We start from the raw sequence: 17,374 nt of genomic DNA on the forward strand, positions 1-17,374 counted from the left end.
GCCCCAGGAGAGCTGGTGCTCTGACGCTTCAAACGGGGGCGGAGATGGGTATTAAAAGGTTCCAGAGACCCAACTTGTTTTTTGTGAGTGTGTGTAACTCGACCCCGCAATGACTTCGAGGCTTTAACCTTATTCAACACTCCTAACCTCAATTAGATTTTAGTCGTGTTGGGCCCCCGAGACTCGATTTTCAGCTATTTTGTGCACATTACAAGCGGGTCTGCAGTCTGTATTTTGGACATGCCGACAACATTGTCTCAGTAACAGCCTTTTTATAAATAACCATGGTTTATATACAGCGTGACACCAGGCTAATTTTATACATAGCCCACGCTGACAGATAGCCTCTTGCTATATGAATGTCACTGTGCTTTTTGCTCATCTGGATAGAAATGTTATTGATCCTGGAAAATCATACTGGTGCTTCTGATGAATACGACATGTCGTATAAGAAGATAAGTCGTTACAGATTACTGCATTTATGAATATTAATAATCCATTGTCTCGTTCCAAAGTAAGTGTTTAAAACTCAGAATGTTCTTAAAGCAAGAAACTGGTGGTTCACTTCAAAATACACCTGTGTTTTACTGCACTTAGTAGCACATGCTGTAATTACAAAAATAACCAAGGATGCAGCTAAAGGACATAACAGTCTCTGGCTAAAGCTCTGGATATTTTCTCTTTATGTTACTTTCATCTGTCCCCAATGAGAAGGAAACAAAAAGTGGCTCTGAGCAGATACACGGAGCCCAGCAACTTCCAAAGCCACTGATCCTCATCAATTCACCCATGTCAAGGCATCACAATTTTATGTAGTTCACTGTTCATTACATAACCACACAGTGCAGGCATACACCACAGAGCAAGTTAGCAGTCAGAGTCTGTGCTGCAAAGCATACCAGGCACTAAAGCTTGACAGGACACCTTTCATTATTTGTGGTGCAATGCTGGACCTAAAATAGATTCCATTTTTAATACAATGAATTAGAGTCAATGTGCAATCAGGGATTATTTTCATGAGAATTGATTATCATCAAGTCAAGAATGTTACAAATAAACACGAGCAACAGTTAATCTACACAACAGTCCCCTAAAATGATCCAAAAATACTGGCATATAAAAAATAAAACACTGTTTTCTATCATTACAAAGTAATAGAAATGTTTGCCACATAAATGCATTTTATTCTGTGCTCTTATACTATTAGACAGCTGAATGACATTAATAATTCAATAAATTATAATTTGCATAAGGCATAAAATATCAATGTCGCTGACAAAACGTCTAAACCCTCTAAAATAAAGAATTGAAGTATGAAAAAAGGCATCATCACATGCTCAGGTCTCACAGAAAACTATTATCAACTAGACAATTGCGACCACAGCCTGCAAAAGCTTCACAACCAGAAGTGATGTCCTGTTTGTTGCTCTCAATCACCAAGGCTTTGTGTAGTCAAGTGTGGAGTGCAATGCTCTCAAAAGAAATACACAGCCTCAATTCTGACGCAAAGCTGTAAGAATTTACTGTTGCTTAGTCGTGTCGTTCAGCATGTAGCTGTGCAACAGGGCCAATAATACACACTTGAGCTAACAGGGAAATGAAAACACAATAGGGTGCAAAGACTGCAAACATAGTAAAATAATCCATAGAAAACCTTGTGCTACTTAAACATTCCTCTTCAAAAGAAACTTCTGTTCTCTGATGGAAAGGAAACCTCAGGATGCGAGAGAGAAAACAATCAAACAATAATAATAATAATAATAATGATAATTATAATGAAAAATACAGTGCAATACATTTCAACACTTTTGATAAAAATAAAACTTCATTCCATATTCATGAGGAAAGTCTCATAAACGCAGTAAAGCAGAAAATAAATTACCCTTATATTTACATTATATAACACACACTATACTGCTTTGTAACTTTAAGTTAGTGTTCGTTTTATCACCAAGTAACACATTTTTCTAGACTGAGATTTAATGTCTCTCCGTGTGGTGATGAAGCAGCAGCGCAGTCCCTCTGAGCAGTTCATCCAGCGTTTTACAGCATGTGGATAAGACACACACAGACACCTTCGTGGGAGTTCAGTTCCTTGGATTGTCACGCAAAAACTGCAACACTGCGCTTGTAGAGCTGCTCAACCACTGTCCACAACACTCACTGGTGTGCATGATGCTACATAGCAGTAGAAGCACAGATAAATGACTGGGGGGGTACTGACACTGAAATTCTCCGTCACATCAGAGGACATTTTTGCTCACTGTCATTGGAAATGTATCTTGACACAGAAGTCGGGTGGCGAAAGTTTGTAGTCCACTTCTGGGTGTTTAGGTTATATGAGGCTTCGGCCGATTACAGGTGTGATGGCGCTGCGTTGGCATGGAACGGGCAGGAGGATGCTGAACTGGACCCATCTGAGAAAGTATAAAATCGATAAGCATTTCAACATATGACAGTGATACCTGGGTGTGCTCACGGCGTGCTCGATTACAGCTATACAGAGCATTAGTAAGAATACATATGTCTTCACAAGCTCACTTCACAGTTGGCAAACACTGAGCAGGATGTCAGCAACAATTGGCAGCAGCCAGTGTATTACATTAGCTGGTGAGAGGAGGGGGCTGTCTCAATCTTCATTCAGCACTGCATGACTATTATACTGCCAGTAAACAAGTGGGCCATTTGAATAATTCATAAGAACAAAGTGAGAGCAGAAAGTGGCTTCACCACATTAGGATCAGCCCACGGACTGACTTTCCTCTTCATATGCTTGGCTGTGACGAAACAAGAATTACACTGTATTAAAATGGAGCTAAGCATGACCTGGGATTGAAAAATCATCCAAGCTGAGAGGCATGCATGTAGTATCTTGTTAATCCCCCACTCACCTTACATTCCTACACCAGCCCATCATAGAGTGACAGGGCCTGAACAATAGAAGGGTCTGCCTTGGAACCTTCCTGGAACTCCTGCAGAGTCAGCTTCCCATCTGCATTCTGCAACATGAAGCAAAATCAGACTGAAGCCTTGAAACGTTTAACACAGAATTACCAGCAGGGGGCAAAATAAGCTCTTAGGCTGCTCCATGTTATCCCTGCTCCATGTTGACAGACTGATCAAAAAAATCACAAATCAAGGGCTGAACAGCTACTCCTATGGGCTGATCTTGGCAGTAGTGAGCTGACAAACACTCCAGTGCTGGCTGCGTCTCATGTTTCACTAAAGCTGAGGAGATTCTTGGAGCTGAATGAATGGGCACTGAGGGCCGTTGGTGGAGGTGACTGTAAGTGATGTTTATAGACTAAGGGCAGTGTTAGTGACGCTTAGATAGCCACAGCTAACAGCTCTAAAGTTAACAGAACCCATATAAAAGCCCTGAGGGTGGCAACAAAGACAGACTCAGTCCTATTAATGGTAAACAGATAATTATTACTGCCCTGACAGCAACGTCAAACTGTCATGTTGAAACCTAAAACATCACATCATCTAATGCATTATCATAGCTTTTATCACTTCAGGTTCAATACTAACCTTGTCCATCATTGCAAAAATACGATCCACTCGTTTTTCTGGTGTGTTTTCTTCCTCAGGCAACTCCACAGTGTTTCCCTAAGATATCAAATCATTAGACTTCAGACTATACAAACAACTCTGGAATAGAAATCAGATAAATTGATAAAAATAAAAAAAACAACTTACAACCATCTGATATATGGCATCTACTATGTTTAACATCTCATCACGAGTTATGTAGCCGTCATTGTCAAGATCATATAATTTAAAAGCCCCTGTGAAGAGACAAAATTAAAAGTTAAAATAAAATGCTTTTACTGCGATAAAAAGAAGGTATGTGAGTATTATGCTGAGGTCAGAAAGCTGCTATGATTTCAAAATATGCTTGATGTAAACTCTGTTGAACTTTGTTTGAAGCTTAATCAAACTGTTACAGCTGAAGTTTAAGTTGCAGGTTTTTTCACAAGATGTTCTAGTTTCACAAAAGCTTTTGGTGCTCTTAGATATGTGATGTGCAGCAATCTGGCCTAAATCCTGTCATTTAAATGTAAAAAAAAAAAAAAGTGTTATTCTTACATCTCAGCTTCTCATCCAGAGTCCCCCGGGATGTCACGGACAAGGCCTGGATGAACTCAGAGAACTCTATGCGTCCATCCTAGAAAGTGACAGCAGTGAGGGAGAGAGTCAAGGGAAACCAGAGACAAAATAAGGATCTCACTTCACATTAGCTGTAGCAGTACTTTCATGAACTCCTTCCTGTTTCTTCACAATGTCCTTGTATTCTCCTGAAAATGGGGACAGACGTTAGCTCAGACTGAGCTGCTATTTTTGCCTCGCACCTGGCTCTCTCCTGAGTCTGAAATATGTCACCTCTGGTCATTAGCAAGATGGATGCGACTGGCTTGTCGCCTAAAACCTACACTGCCCAAACAAAACCTCAATGCATTGGTACCATGTTTCAGATTTTCTAACCATCCCACATCATGAATGGCTGTGACAAATAATTCTGCCCAACAAGGGAGGTACTATTCCACTCTGACGTTCATTTAATCTCAGCTTTGTGAGTGACTCACACCAACATTTTCAATTAACCTCAAAAATGGTGTCCTGCATTTTTCTGTGAGAATATACAACGTGCAGAAAGAAGTCTGTTGATATGGAAGATAATCAAATATAAAACCACAAATGCCACAAATTAAGACCAACTCATTAAACTGTGACCCACTGTCTCAAGCAACTGCATGAAAGTCTTCTCACATTCAAAGTGTAAACAGCAGCTTTTGGATCGGCTACACTGCAGATAAATCAATTTTCTGGCAGTGGAGCCACCAAGATTTTAGTCAATTGACATTTTCATCAGGCAGCAGTAGATTCTGTTGCATTACAAAGGTTTTCCTACATTCCACCAGAACAGCTGAGAACATGTAAGCCCCACTTGTCCCTGCTAATCTTTCAGAGAAACAGCCAGGCGTTCTTCATGGCCCTCAGGGTCAGCTAACTTTATCTCTACCAGACGTCTGCCTTGCCAGAAAATGCTGAAGTCATGCGTTGCCGATTACATAAGCTATAAAAACTGTTAAGATCAATGCATTCTTTAACAATGGGGTGCCTAACACTAATGAGGGTCATAGTTAAGCATCTGACTGATCTTTCTGACACAAAGCCTCTGAGCTGAAGTCAGTAAACCTGCAGGGGCTCACCAACATCCCAGGAGCTGCTCACCTATACTTTGTCTGCCTGAACACAATTTGAATAATGATGTGCAGCTGCAATTAAGTGGATTTCTTGAGGCAAATGTAATGTAAACAAATTGGCACCGTTAAAATTTGCTTTGTCGTCATGTGTTGAAATACTTTGCGGATGTGCAAAGAGACATGAGATCAATTCTAATAAAAATGCATGAATATTACAATATGTATATTTATATATAAACAGAAATGCACCATGTCGAGCCTTTTGTCATCAGTGACATTCATGTGTGCAAAATGTATCAGAAGTCTTTGTCTAAGCTTCGAGCTTTTTGTTGTAGATGTTGATGACAATCGTGACATTAATGGAAATGATATTTTTTTCATTTATTCATAATCATCACTGACTGAATTAACTGAAGAATGGGAATGAATTCAATGGACCGTTTTTTCCAGTTCTGACTGCAGTTACTCTTCAACCTCTATTTTGAGTTAATTTGCAAAAAAAAAAAAAGAGAAGAAATACTCAAAGGTTTATTAGTAATATTCTTATTACTCTTATTCGTATTTTGTAAATATTGCGCTTGTATTGTTATTGTGAATGCTTTTGACCACATTAATTGTGTGTTTGAAATGCACTGTGCAGAATGTGCAGTTGTCAGTGCGGCAAAATAACAAGAAGATCCTTGGAATAATAGCCAACTTGAATTAGCTCTATCCTCAAGATACTGACCTGGTTACATCTAACTTTTGTCAACTTTTCTTCAGTTTGAAGCAGCGAAGACATTGGCTACAAACCTTATTTTCATCAAAAACATTAAAGACGAATGAGGCAAACTTCGTGGGATCGCCAAAAGGAAAAAATTGTTTATAGATCTTCTGAAAGCCCACAGCATCCAGCTGCCCACTTGGACAATCCTTGATGAAGCCTTTGTACCTGCAAAATAAAGATCAATCAGAGAGCTTTCAGGAAGCATTATATAATCTATACTAGACTATATAATTCCTAATAAAGAGTGAGAGACTGAAGTCACCTCCACAGTAGACATTACTGACATATCTAAAGAATGACTTAACATCTTTATTAGCCTATATATAGAAGCATCTCACAAGCAATTTGAAGCGCAGTCACTCAAAGGCAGGCATTTCCCTGGTATGTCTTTGTTCGCCTTTCACAGTCATTCTGTCTAACCAACAGGTCAAGGAGCAAAGAAGACCATCAGCCTCTTCAACCATAAATGCAAAGCGAGCACTGGTTAAAAAAGAAAGAACATGTACACACAAGGGAGCACAGCATGTGCATCTGCGATTCAGCTAAGGCTATTCAAAATAAAGCTAGGCTCTAATCAAAGCTAGAGAGAGAGAGTGTGTTTTGATGAAGAATGAAGGCCAGTACAGAGCTTCTCCCATTAAACTCTTTACTTTTAATCTGCCCTGAAGATAAAGAAGCAAGCCCCATAAAGTCAAAAAGATGGGGAGCCACTTTGAACAGCAGCTGGAGAAAAACTGTTCAGCAAGAAGAGAGGCGAGAAGACAGCAGAACCATGTAATTCTCACATTTGAATTATCTGGAGATATGCAGGGAAATGAAAGCCCAGCTCGGTATAATGCAGAGTTTATATAATTGGTGTTCGAAGAGAAAAACACACCATGTGTAACATAATCCAAAGCCGACCCATTTTACCTGAATTCTTCTGTCATTTCTTAGGTGTGACTCTTTAAAATGAAATGACATATTCTGTATAAAGTATAAATATATTCATGTGGGGAGCACTGAGTGAAATTATGAATCAACTTATTCCAAAAACAAATAAAAAATAATATATTCTCATTTTACTCAGTTTTGGCAATAAAGGCATATCACATGTGCAGCAATAGAGCAAAAAAACAGTCATGAAATGGAAAGAAAAGATCTTAATATCCACAGTCCCACCAAGTGGGAGAAATAGAAATGTTCAAACCAGCATTTCAGTACGGATGTACAGTAAATGTGCCAGTCGCAGATACCACACCATCTGTTTTTACTTAGCATCGTGAAATTTCATGGCAGATATTATACCCACAAATGCGTTTTTGATTGAAGCTTATGTGAGGAGTGGTGGCATAACGCTTCTCTGCATGTTGCAATGCAATAAAGGGAGGGTAAATGAATTCATCCGGATGAGGCACACTAAGATCACAGACCACATTAAAGTGTAATACAGACACCTGGATGAACACTCTAAGGCTGAAACTCATCTACATTTAAAGCCATTACACCTGACAAAATGAGGGCTTTTAAAAGGGCACCAATTTCACATGTGACTGTGACGCATCATGAGTAACAATTGGGAAAACAAACATCGTGAGGCTTTAAAGAACAAAAATGACACTAATTATGTCACATTTTGTTTTCATGGCTTGAGCTTGAGACTACTAAACATGTACTTTGAACAGAAAGTCTAAATGTTCTATCTTTAGAAGAATGAAGTGATTACATGAAACCCAACACACATATGCTTGTGAAAAAATAACACAAAGCAGCATTCCCTGCACCTCATGGTGGACAGGCATCACACAATATCACCTTCACTCAATGAGAATGAAATGGAGGTTGAGCAGAAAACAACAAATAATTCAACAAATGGAACAAACGTATTCTAATTACGGAGTTCACCACCCAGCTTGTCTACAGAGAGAGTGATCTGCACTCCAAGCAGTCCAAGAGTCCTGAATTACCTTGGATCTTGATCTGTAGTCAGCACAATTGTGCAACCTTGTATTACAGTTGAGTGCCAGCCATGTAAACCACAGCATGCCATTCCACCACTGGCTGCCTGAGGGCACATCTCAAAACTGAATACAGATTTTTTCCAATATACAATTACACACGTCTGTCAATATATTGGTGAGCCCTCTTGTGGACAGAACATCTTGTGGTAAAAACAGGTTCTAACCCACAAAGTTTCATAGAATTTGTAGGAAGTCATTTTCTGGCCAATTTTTACACTCATACTTCCAGACAGCGTGCTGGAGGCAAGGGCGACCTAATGAAGAAAGAAAAGGGAATCCTGCACTGCATTATGGGAAACGTAGGAGTTAAAAGTATAAAAAAAAAGTATAAAATGTAAAATTCTGGCACCTATATAAACATAGCGCACACTGGACTGTTAGGTTTAAAATACATATTATTCATTTATACTATATAGTTTAAGTTCCTGGATATTTGGAGTATAAGAAAATCCTTTTTCTTGTTGATGCCACACAAACAAAGCTGTATCTATCTATCATAGTCCAGTACCTTTGCATTTCAAAAGCTACATATTTGCATTCTTTTAAATCTATTTCAGTGTAAATTGATCAGTCAGCCAGAAAATAGCATCATTATTTACACAGTCTTATATAAGTTATGCACATAATTCCGATTACTAAATTTAACAGTGCGATTACATGAAGACTATGCTTTCGTGCAGTGGTAAAGTGGGTGCTGCACCACAGAGTAAACATGTTTGCAGTGTCAGCTAATCATCACATTTTAATCTGTATCACTTTGCTTGGCGAGGAATAGAACATGTACAAGAGATCTTTGTGGTGGCATTTGTGCTTAACACACACACGCACTCAGCCTGTACATGAAGTAGTGTAATAGTGCAACTTGTAGAGATATAGCAGATGTGACAAAGTGCATCAGACCACACTGGAGAGCCAGCATGACAATAAAAATGTCCTGGCACTTGCTGCCTCTCTTTGGCATCTACCATGGTGGCTTGCTAAAGAGCTGTGCAGGATGTTTCTTTTGCTCCTGCCTCACTGGCAGGAACATCACTGAGCCATGGGATTTTGTTATTGATTTCAGGTAGGCCTCTGGCATACAAATGCCGTTCCCTTAGAGGAGAATTAGAGGGGAACAAATTTAATGCACAACACAGGCATTTATCTAACCCTGCTAATACTTCTGTGTCTGTGCCTGTGCTCTAATTACATGCCATCTGGCATTTCCCCTGGTGAAATTCCCTCTCATCCCTCACACTCAGCCGTGTTGATTGCTGCTGATCTTCAAGTGAAGATTCATGCAAACTTCCCTGTGAAAGACTGTGAGAGTGATAGTGAACTAGCAGGCTGCACAGCCGGCGGTGTTTAGGGACGGGAGGGGTGGGAGGCGGGTATTCCGCCCTAATGCTCTCAAGCAGCCCCCGAGACAAGCCAGCTCAAAGATTCTGGACCCACCAATGCCTGCGATATCTACTGCCACTGCTGCTGTGTGCCCGGCTCCTTTCCCCTGTAACGCTCCTAATAGGGGACGTGAAGAGCAACTGGCTTTTGAGGCAGAGTTCTTTTCATGCATGCAAAATAAGGTCGTGAAATGTAAAACCAAAGCAGGAGAACTGAAGTGTGAACATAGAGGAGTTTATCACAGTGGTTCCTGCTCTAAAACACACATTGTTTAACAGCAGCTTGCCACAAAGAAAAGCAATGATGACACATGCTCAAGTTGTCCCTGTAATAACCATGATTTTTTTTTTTTTCATTTGCCAATAGCTATCACCATGTTCCTTCAGAAAAAGTATCCACAAACTCACACAGAAACAAGGCTGATTGCTCTCATCTCAATTTTCATTCCCTGAAGCGTCTATGCTTTCTAAATGAACACGGTGAATACAGACTGGGAGCAACCAAAGTCTGAACCTTTGCAGGATGATGCTGGTATGGGTCACACTGACGCATAGCTACAAAATCTGACAGGAAGGATTACTAATCTGCAACCTTGCGAAGGCAGTGTGGCCATGTAGTCATAAAAGCCTAAAAGTGCAGCAACCTTGCAGCCCCATTTCTCTCTTATCAGACATCCTTTTTTGAAAATAGAAAAAAAAAGGTTGTCATCATGGAAATGTTTGTATCACTATTATCAGCCTTCAAAGTCATTTAGTCTCAGCGAGGCTTCAAAGTTGTTCTATTTTCAGAACTCATCTGTCTTCAGGGAAGTGTGAGGGAGATGGCTTCAAATCAACTTTGAAGCAAGCTGTAAATACACAGTCTGGAGAATCAACAAACCAACTCCTGGGCAAAATATTTCAAGGTGGGTTTTTCTGGTGGATCTTGTTAAGAGCCGGCATTCGAGCAAGTTCTAACAGTGAAGACAACATTTCTGATTTATCATTATTCTCACATCAGGAAATGAACAAAGTCTCATTAAAAGTAAATGTACACACTTACCACTGCTGCACCTCTTTTTCCGTAACTGTAAGAGAAGTAAAGAGTGATGTGAGCACAGAAGAAAACTTTGCTTGTCCTAGAAAAAGAAGCCTGGTAGTTAATCATTCTGGCCTAATCCTTTCCAAACGCTCATCCTCTGAGCACAAATTCAACAATCAACATCCAAGCGTTGAAAAGCAGCACTTTTTCATTGAGAAAATAAGGAAATGACGCTTGTGTTTCAAAGACAAACAATCATTTCTTTTTGCTAAGAGAGTAGTAGACAAGTGGGAGTACACCCCAGGGAGCCACCAGGCTGAGAGAATGAAGGTCAGCCACAGATTTAAGAGAGAACAGTTTAGCAGCAGGATGTGTTATCATGCCCACACAAGCGCTTCTATCTGTTAGAATCACATCAACCAATCCCACATGGCCTTTCTTTGATTTTTGATTTTCCTGAGCAATTTTCAGCCTCTAGACCCCTGGGGTTACTAATGAAAATGAGGGCTGAGAATCAATAAGTTTAGTTTAACCAGTCGGTCCTTTGAGAGGAACTTTCTGAAGTCCTGTTACTGCTGCTACACAGGTCTCAGAATAAATCTTCTCTAAAATCAACTCTACTGGGTGCGGGGCAAAGGGAAAGGTTCAAACATACAAAGAAACAGCGTGTTAGTTAAACACTAATTTTATCAACTATAATGTTTAACCCTGAGTCATGGGTTCTAAGAGAGCACACAACTGAGAAAACAATGCAAGCCATGAGTGGAATGTCTACATACACTTGCTACAAATGAAACACTAGAAAATCCTAATCTAGTACGCATATTTTACAGCACACTTGCCAGATAATAAAACATTCATTTTTATTAGGGATTTATGAAACAGTACTGAAAATATGAAAATAGCCATAGCAGAACAGAGTAAAGTGGGGATTGACAAGGAGGCCAGATCAGACTGCTTTTTCATGCATGTGTCTCCATCTCAGTTTGTTCTGCTCAAAAATACACCAAGAAAGCCATCATGTGACCGCTTCCTGGGCAATAAATGTCAGGTCAATCTCACAACTGTCAGCCAAGCCAAGCTACCATTAAACTGGCCTCAAAAGTCAATGCAGACAAAAACTGAGGCAATTTACCGTCGACACAATTTAATACTTCTTTTTTTTTTAAGTCTTACATAACTCAGTCAGAGGCAATGGGCAATAATGCAGTCAGTCAATTGTGGGACACTTCGGGGTCCACTTAGCCCGGTTAGCAATGTGTAGTCCGCTAGAACACATCCGGCTTGTGACTTTGTCATTTCAAGTACCTTTGTCCCTTTGAGAACTTGAAAATTCTCGTGCTATCTCGTGGGCCTACCCTACATCCCACAGAGATTCTAGGACTGCTGGTCTTTCTATGCGATGCCAGAGCAGTGTTACAGGAAAGAATTTCCGAGTGGAATGAAGCTCCTGAAATGTAGAAAAAACATTTCCCACAAACCTTTCCAGAAAACATGGAAAACTACTGGCTACTAGTCACAGCCTTTGCACAGCTTCATTCCATCTTTGGCTGGAAAGCATAGTACTGAAAATATCAAGTTATAATAATAACTGATATGCTCAAAACAAAGCAGAGGACAGACATCTGATTATACACTCTGAAAAGGAAGAGGCCTTATTGTTGGCCCGGCGTTGTTGGCTGTCTGTTAACACACAGAGCATTTTATTTACTGGAAAAAACAGGCCATTTATTCTACCACTGAAACAAAAAGAGACATAGGCACAGAGAAATCTAAGTCCGCGTTCTGTCAAAAGCTAAAACAAACCACTGACTAAAATGGCAGACAAAGCTTCTTGTGGTAGAGCGAGACAAAGATGCAATAGGATGAAAGAAAGCAGAAATGATAGAGTCTGGAGTCAAGCAACAACAGAACGAGGGAGAGTGATCACACTGGAAGAGAAAGCTTGGTGCCCCTTTCAGCGATGCTAACCAGATAAGATCCTAATTATACTATTCCATTCCATGCTCAAAGAGGGCAATTAGAGGGTAAAGCTGGAGAGGCAGGGTGAAAGGGTAAGAGAGGAAGACAACGAGTACAGGACAGCAGCAAGCAGTCCAGCCCAGCATGATGCCTAATCTTCCTCCACCGCAATTTCCTGCTACAGCAGCCTTCCTTGCTTCTTCTGTGGAGGGACCCACCACACAAATAACACTGTCATTAAGCAGCCAATGGATGTCAACTCCCACTCACACCTGCACACTGTACTGCTCAAATAATAACTCTGTGCTCCAGAAATAACACAAATGATTAAAATAAAGTCTTCCAAGCAGACATTGCCGGTGGTGATTAGAAATGTGATCATTGTGCGAATTCAATTAAAAACTGCCATAAAGTCTATTTCCACCCCCCGTACTTCTGTGTTCAGTGAGAGATGACATGCTGACAAGGTGGCAGAAGCAGAAACAAGAATAACAGATGTAATTGTGATGTCTCATACTCAGCCAAGTTTTTGTGCTGAGGGTCATTCTCTGACCATAACTGTCAACCTCTATCATGCAGGAATGCAATCCATAATTACAGCAGGAGAAGCACTGCGTGAACTAATTTACACTTAAAGGGCCATATCTGCCACTGAACCCTGTCAAAGTAAAATAACTACACAAACTGAAAAGCACAAAACCACATCCATCCATGACAGCGGAGACCAACTCAACTTCTCCATATTTATAAATGGCCTCACTGTGATTTAAAAGATGCTGACTGCGACTTTCTGCCTGGCCTCAACCAATCACAGTTTGCTACAAAACATTTAAATGTAAATTCAAATCAAAGGGGGAGCTTACTCTCTGCTGACATCTAGATTAAGCTCTTCTCTGAGAATAATGAGAAAGGTATGGATCCCCAATAGGCATAGCTATTTACTGTAAAGCCTGTGTAACGCAGAGTGGGTGGATAACATGATTAGCTGCAGCAATAAAACTGATATTAGGTGTACCTATAGCATTCTGTATGTTCAGCCATAATGTTTCTTAATTTGTATGCAGATGAGTAGAGTTCACACAGGCTTTCTGTATGGAGATTATAAAGGAAAAAGAAAAAGATCTGAGGATACTCACAGTAGGTTTTCCTTGTCAACTCCTCCACTACCTCTGGCTTGAGCTTGCTGTTTGATTTGCCCATGATCCTCAGCTCTCTTCCACACCTTCGAATTCACCTTGGCAAGCAGCACCTGTTACTACCTCCTCTCCAGTCTGTTCCTCTGCCAAAAACAGACAACAGACGTGGGCTGGTTATGTGCAATGACACCAATTAGAAATAAGAGAAACACGCTCTTGTTTTGGTTTGCTCTTTCCGAGTTTAAAAAAAGAAACAGAAAAAAAAAGGAGAAACTCCCATTCAAGCTGCATGAGTCTATTCTTTTGTGTGTTTCACTCCAGCTGTGGTCATGATCTGCTCAGTCATCAGCCCTGGCGGTGCAGACAGACGCATTAAACCCCACAGGCTCTGTGAAGCAGGGCCAGCAGGTTGTAGAGTCTATAAGAGCGCTGCTGAGGGCCTATGTGTCCGCCTCATTTCTTCACAGAAGTCCGTGGGCGAGGAGTGGCATTCGGATGCGTTGCTACCTTCATCCTTGGATACAAGAGTCACTCAAAGGCTGGGTTAAGCACGGTCGCTCCCTCACAGTCATTCTCTGTTCTCTTCACTCCTCCCACCCCTCCTTTCCCGCTACTATCTCTATTGCTCTGGGTAAGTTACTGTAGAACAGAATCCTCGCGCTTGACAGCTGAGATAAGGAGGTGTGTAAACTAAAATACAATGAACAGAGCGTCTCTCTGCACTCAATGAAAAGTGTTAACTCTTTTCATTGGACTTTATACACACATCAGAGATTAAGTTTAATTATTCATGGAGAAGCAGAAGATGCCTGGTCCTTTTACACTTCTACAATTGTAGATGCCAACTGAACAGCGCAGTAAGGCTGGTGCTGCTCTTAAAATAAGCGTGGAAGCTCGCTACCAAGTTTATAGGCAGATTTGACAGGGCAGTTTTCTTTTCCTCCTCCATTCTGACTCATACTCGTTCTCCATTCTCCCTCCTTCCTGGCCTCACGACAGCGTGGCATGGTGATTTCCTTCAGTCACGGCAGCCAAGAGATAGGGATAATGGAATTGCTTTGCATCACAGAGCCGCATGCACTGATGTCTAACCACAGGAGTTGTCTGTGGCTCAGAGTAGAAAACTTTACTGTATGCACTAGGCACCTTCAAAGTAAACATCTGCTCTCTGCGTCCAAAGCCAGCGATGTCCTTCTGAGGGATGCCACGCTGATAATCACCATCCTCGGTTTGCTCAAGCGCTGAGGTATTGGGTGTTACTTGTATGCTATGAGGATAAACAGACAGACAGATAGACAGACAGCAGTTAGAAATGGCTATGACAAGCAGTCCCTGTGTTTCATTGGAATTAGGACTAAGTGGTCGCCAAAAGCAACAGAAACACTGACAATTGAGTGGAAAAACCCGTAAACCACAAGATCTTTATTTTCCTGTCTGTGAAGCTGCTGAACTCAGCCAACGAACAAAACTTAAATGTGTGGCAAAAAAAAAGAGAATTGGTGATTGAAATTCAGAGGCTGCGTACAGTGCTTAAATTTAGCGGAGTTTAAACAAAATGAGAGTCGCGGTGATTCAAGTCAAACAGGTGGTAAAACGGCAAACCTTAGAACTCACACACTACTTAATAAACAGTTAATTAACGCACGTGAAGAGACGCTTTTATTTGATAAATTTCTATATGTTTGACAGGTGTGAAAAATGCGTTGAGTCGCGGCAGCAGCAGGTGGGATGTTGCCTGGCAGTACCATAGCAACACAGTTTATGGCAACATTACAACAGCGACAGTGCGGGAAGCTTGCTAGTCATTGTGTACTAGCAACGTTTGGTACCCATGCTGTTCCGTGTTGCTACTTGGCAGTGGGGGGAAAAAAAGAAAAACGCGCCTTGAAATAAATAAAAAGCTTTTCGATTTAAAGCAAGTTATGGGTTTACCTTAGCTACCAACGCGCTGTGGTCGCGGTCCAGGCAACGTGCCCCGCAGCAGCGAAGAGACCCGTTGTCCTACACTTTCTTCTTCCGCCGAGTTCCGCGAGCGAGTCGCTGCTGCGCTGATGGCTGTCCGTGCTGCTCGGATGCCGCCGTCAGGGAGTGACGTTGCTGCTGGCTCCGACCAGCTCAGCTCAGAGCCAAAGACACTGACGTCGCGGTACCACTGGTCATACACTGACTCTTTGTGTGCTTTCCGAGCCTTCACGCGTGTCCTTTCTCATTCTGTGAAAGGATTACTTTTTGTTAACTCTTACTCTCGGAACTCATGCGGACATGACCCGTTTTACTGCAGATTTTCACTGTGAAGTTAGGGGGTGCGAAAAATTGGGTGAAGTTAAAAACGATGCTCTTTATTCTTCATGAAAAATAAACAACTTGCCCACTTTACTGCCCCCCCCCCAAAAAAAACTCGTCCTAAAAAAAGAATCAAGACACCCACACTGAAATTGCACAAATCATGCAGATACGATTTGTTTGTTACATGGCTTCAGTGTGCACGATATTATGCATAATTTCTTGTCTCTGTACATGAATATTTAATGCCGTTTTGTCTTTTTCTCCATCTCACATTTGGTCCGTTTAGTTTTAGTTTTAGTCCGTCTAGTTTTTTACATTTAATTTTGCATCTCTTTGAATCCATCCTGTGAGTCCTTAAGGTATTTTGGATCACAATAATCTACTGTGAGTGACATGTTGAAGCAGTTTTACTGTGTGTCAGATTTTGAATCTCTGTGTTGTTATCTTGTCATATTTAAAACAAAATCTATGTCTCATGTTGCTTGTTTTGTGCCACCTTCTGGGATGTGTGTTATGATTTTAGAGTTTATGAGTTTGTTTTGTTTTTTAGTTTTGTAGTCACATTATCATTGGTTTACAATCAATCACAATTGATAGTAGATAATAGTAGTTTTCAGCACCTCTTTCATTAAGTTAAGAGGATTTAGAAACAAGGAATGGTCTAACTTTTATCCAGCCCAAATATTTTTGCCTTTAGTCCTGAGTAAAGGCAAAGCTCTTCAACACCACAGTTCCCATGATTCAACTTAGCAGAGTCTTTAAACATATATAATAAATGCCTGGATCTTGTCTATCAACAGGGGAATGAACACAGACTATTTGGTCAAAAATGTAAATGTCCAACTTGAAAATGTGACATTATTTAAGCTACCATAATGACATGATCATACATACCCCTATATGCTTTTAAAAAGCTCCATTTGGAGCCATAAATAACAATATTGACTTGTTTTCATAGGCAATTCTCTAGATTAATCCACTATGATCATTGACATGTGGAATGCATCACCTGCTGAGGAACAATGCAGTGATGAAAAGGATTTTAGATACATTACTTATACTTGCTACAGGAAAGGGAAATAATTAATTTGCAGTAAAATATTAATGTTGTGTTGTCTTCATGCATATCGATAGCTTATTAGAGAGCACGAATGATGCAAGGACCAGTCATTTTCCCATGAGTCTCATTTGTAAGTCTGGTGCTTTATACTTATGCCTGAGTCCAAACTTTGTTGTCAGATATTTCCATGCACAGCTTATTGAAATTCTGCTCCTATCAGCAACATGTAAACACATGTTCGCTCACTCGATTTCCCTGTTAAGAACTGCTGCAACATCATTCTATAGTCTTTATCGGAGGGCTGGATCAAACTCTATCTGGCTTGGCCAGTTTAGTATTCTGTGCCCTCCGCTGCGGCCCCTTATTGCAGTCATCTGCAGTTTCAACAGCCTCACAGGTAAAAATTCAACAGGACTAAACGCAAGCCAAAGAGGCCATGGAAAAATGAATGGCAGATTTCGGGTTTTAGCCAATTAGAATTTAAGTAAATGTTAGATCTTTTAATGTATTTTAATAATTTATGTGGTTCACAGTAAAGGGAGATTTGCATACAC

The 17,374-nt window shown here is 40.6% G+C and overlaps 1 protein-coding gene across 1 annotated transcript; it reads right to left on the reverse strand.

Moving 5' to 3' along the window:
• Positions 1 to 588: 588 nt before the first annotated feature.
• Positions 589 to 15,697, reverse strand: ncs1b (neuronal calcium sensor 1b). Its single transcript, XM_072388343.1, has 10 exons — positions 15,407 to 15,697; positions 14,621 to 14,741; positions 13,475 to 13,617; positions 10,398 to 10,422; positions 6,003 to 6,141; positions 4,093 to 4,171; positions 3,703 to 3,791; positions 3,535 to 3,612; positions 2,892 to 2,999; positions 589 to 2,417 (listed from the first exon to the last, which is right to left on the reverse strand). Exons 3-9 carry the CDS (start codon positions 13,536 to 13,538, stop codon positions 2,901 to 2,903), a joined length of 573 nt encoding a protein of 190 aa, XP_072244444.1. The 5' UTR covers positions 13,539 to 13,617; positions 14,621 to 14,741; positions 15,407 to 15,697; the 3' UTR covers positions 589 to 2,417; positions 2,892 to 2,900.
• Positions 15,698 to 17,374: the final 1,677 nt, after the last annotated feature.

The sequence above is a fragment of the Leuresthes tenuis genome, unplaced genomic scaffold (assembly GCF_036924035.1).
Source record: "Leuresthes tenuis unplaced genomic scaffold, fLeuTen1.0.hap1 SCAF_6, whole genome shotgun sequence".
In the NCBI taxonomy this organism is placed as follows: domain Eukaryota; kingdom Metazoa; phylum Chordata; class Actinopteri; order Atheriniformes; family Atherinopsidae; genus Leuresthes; species Leuresthes tenuis.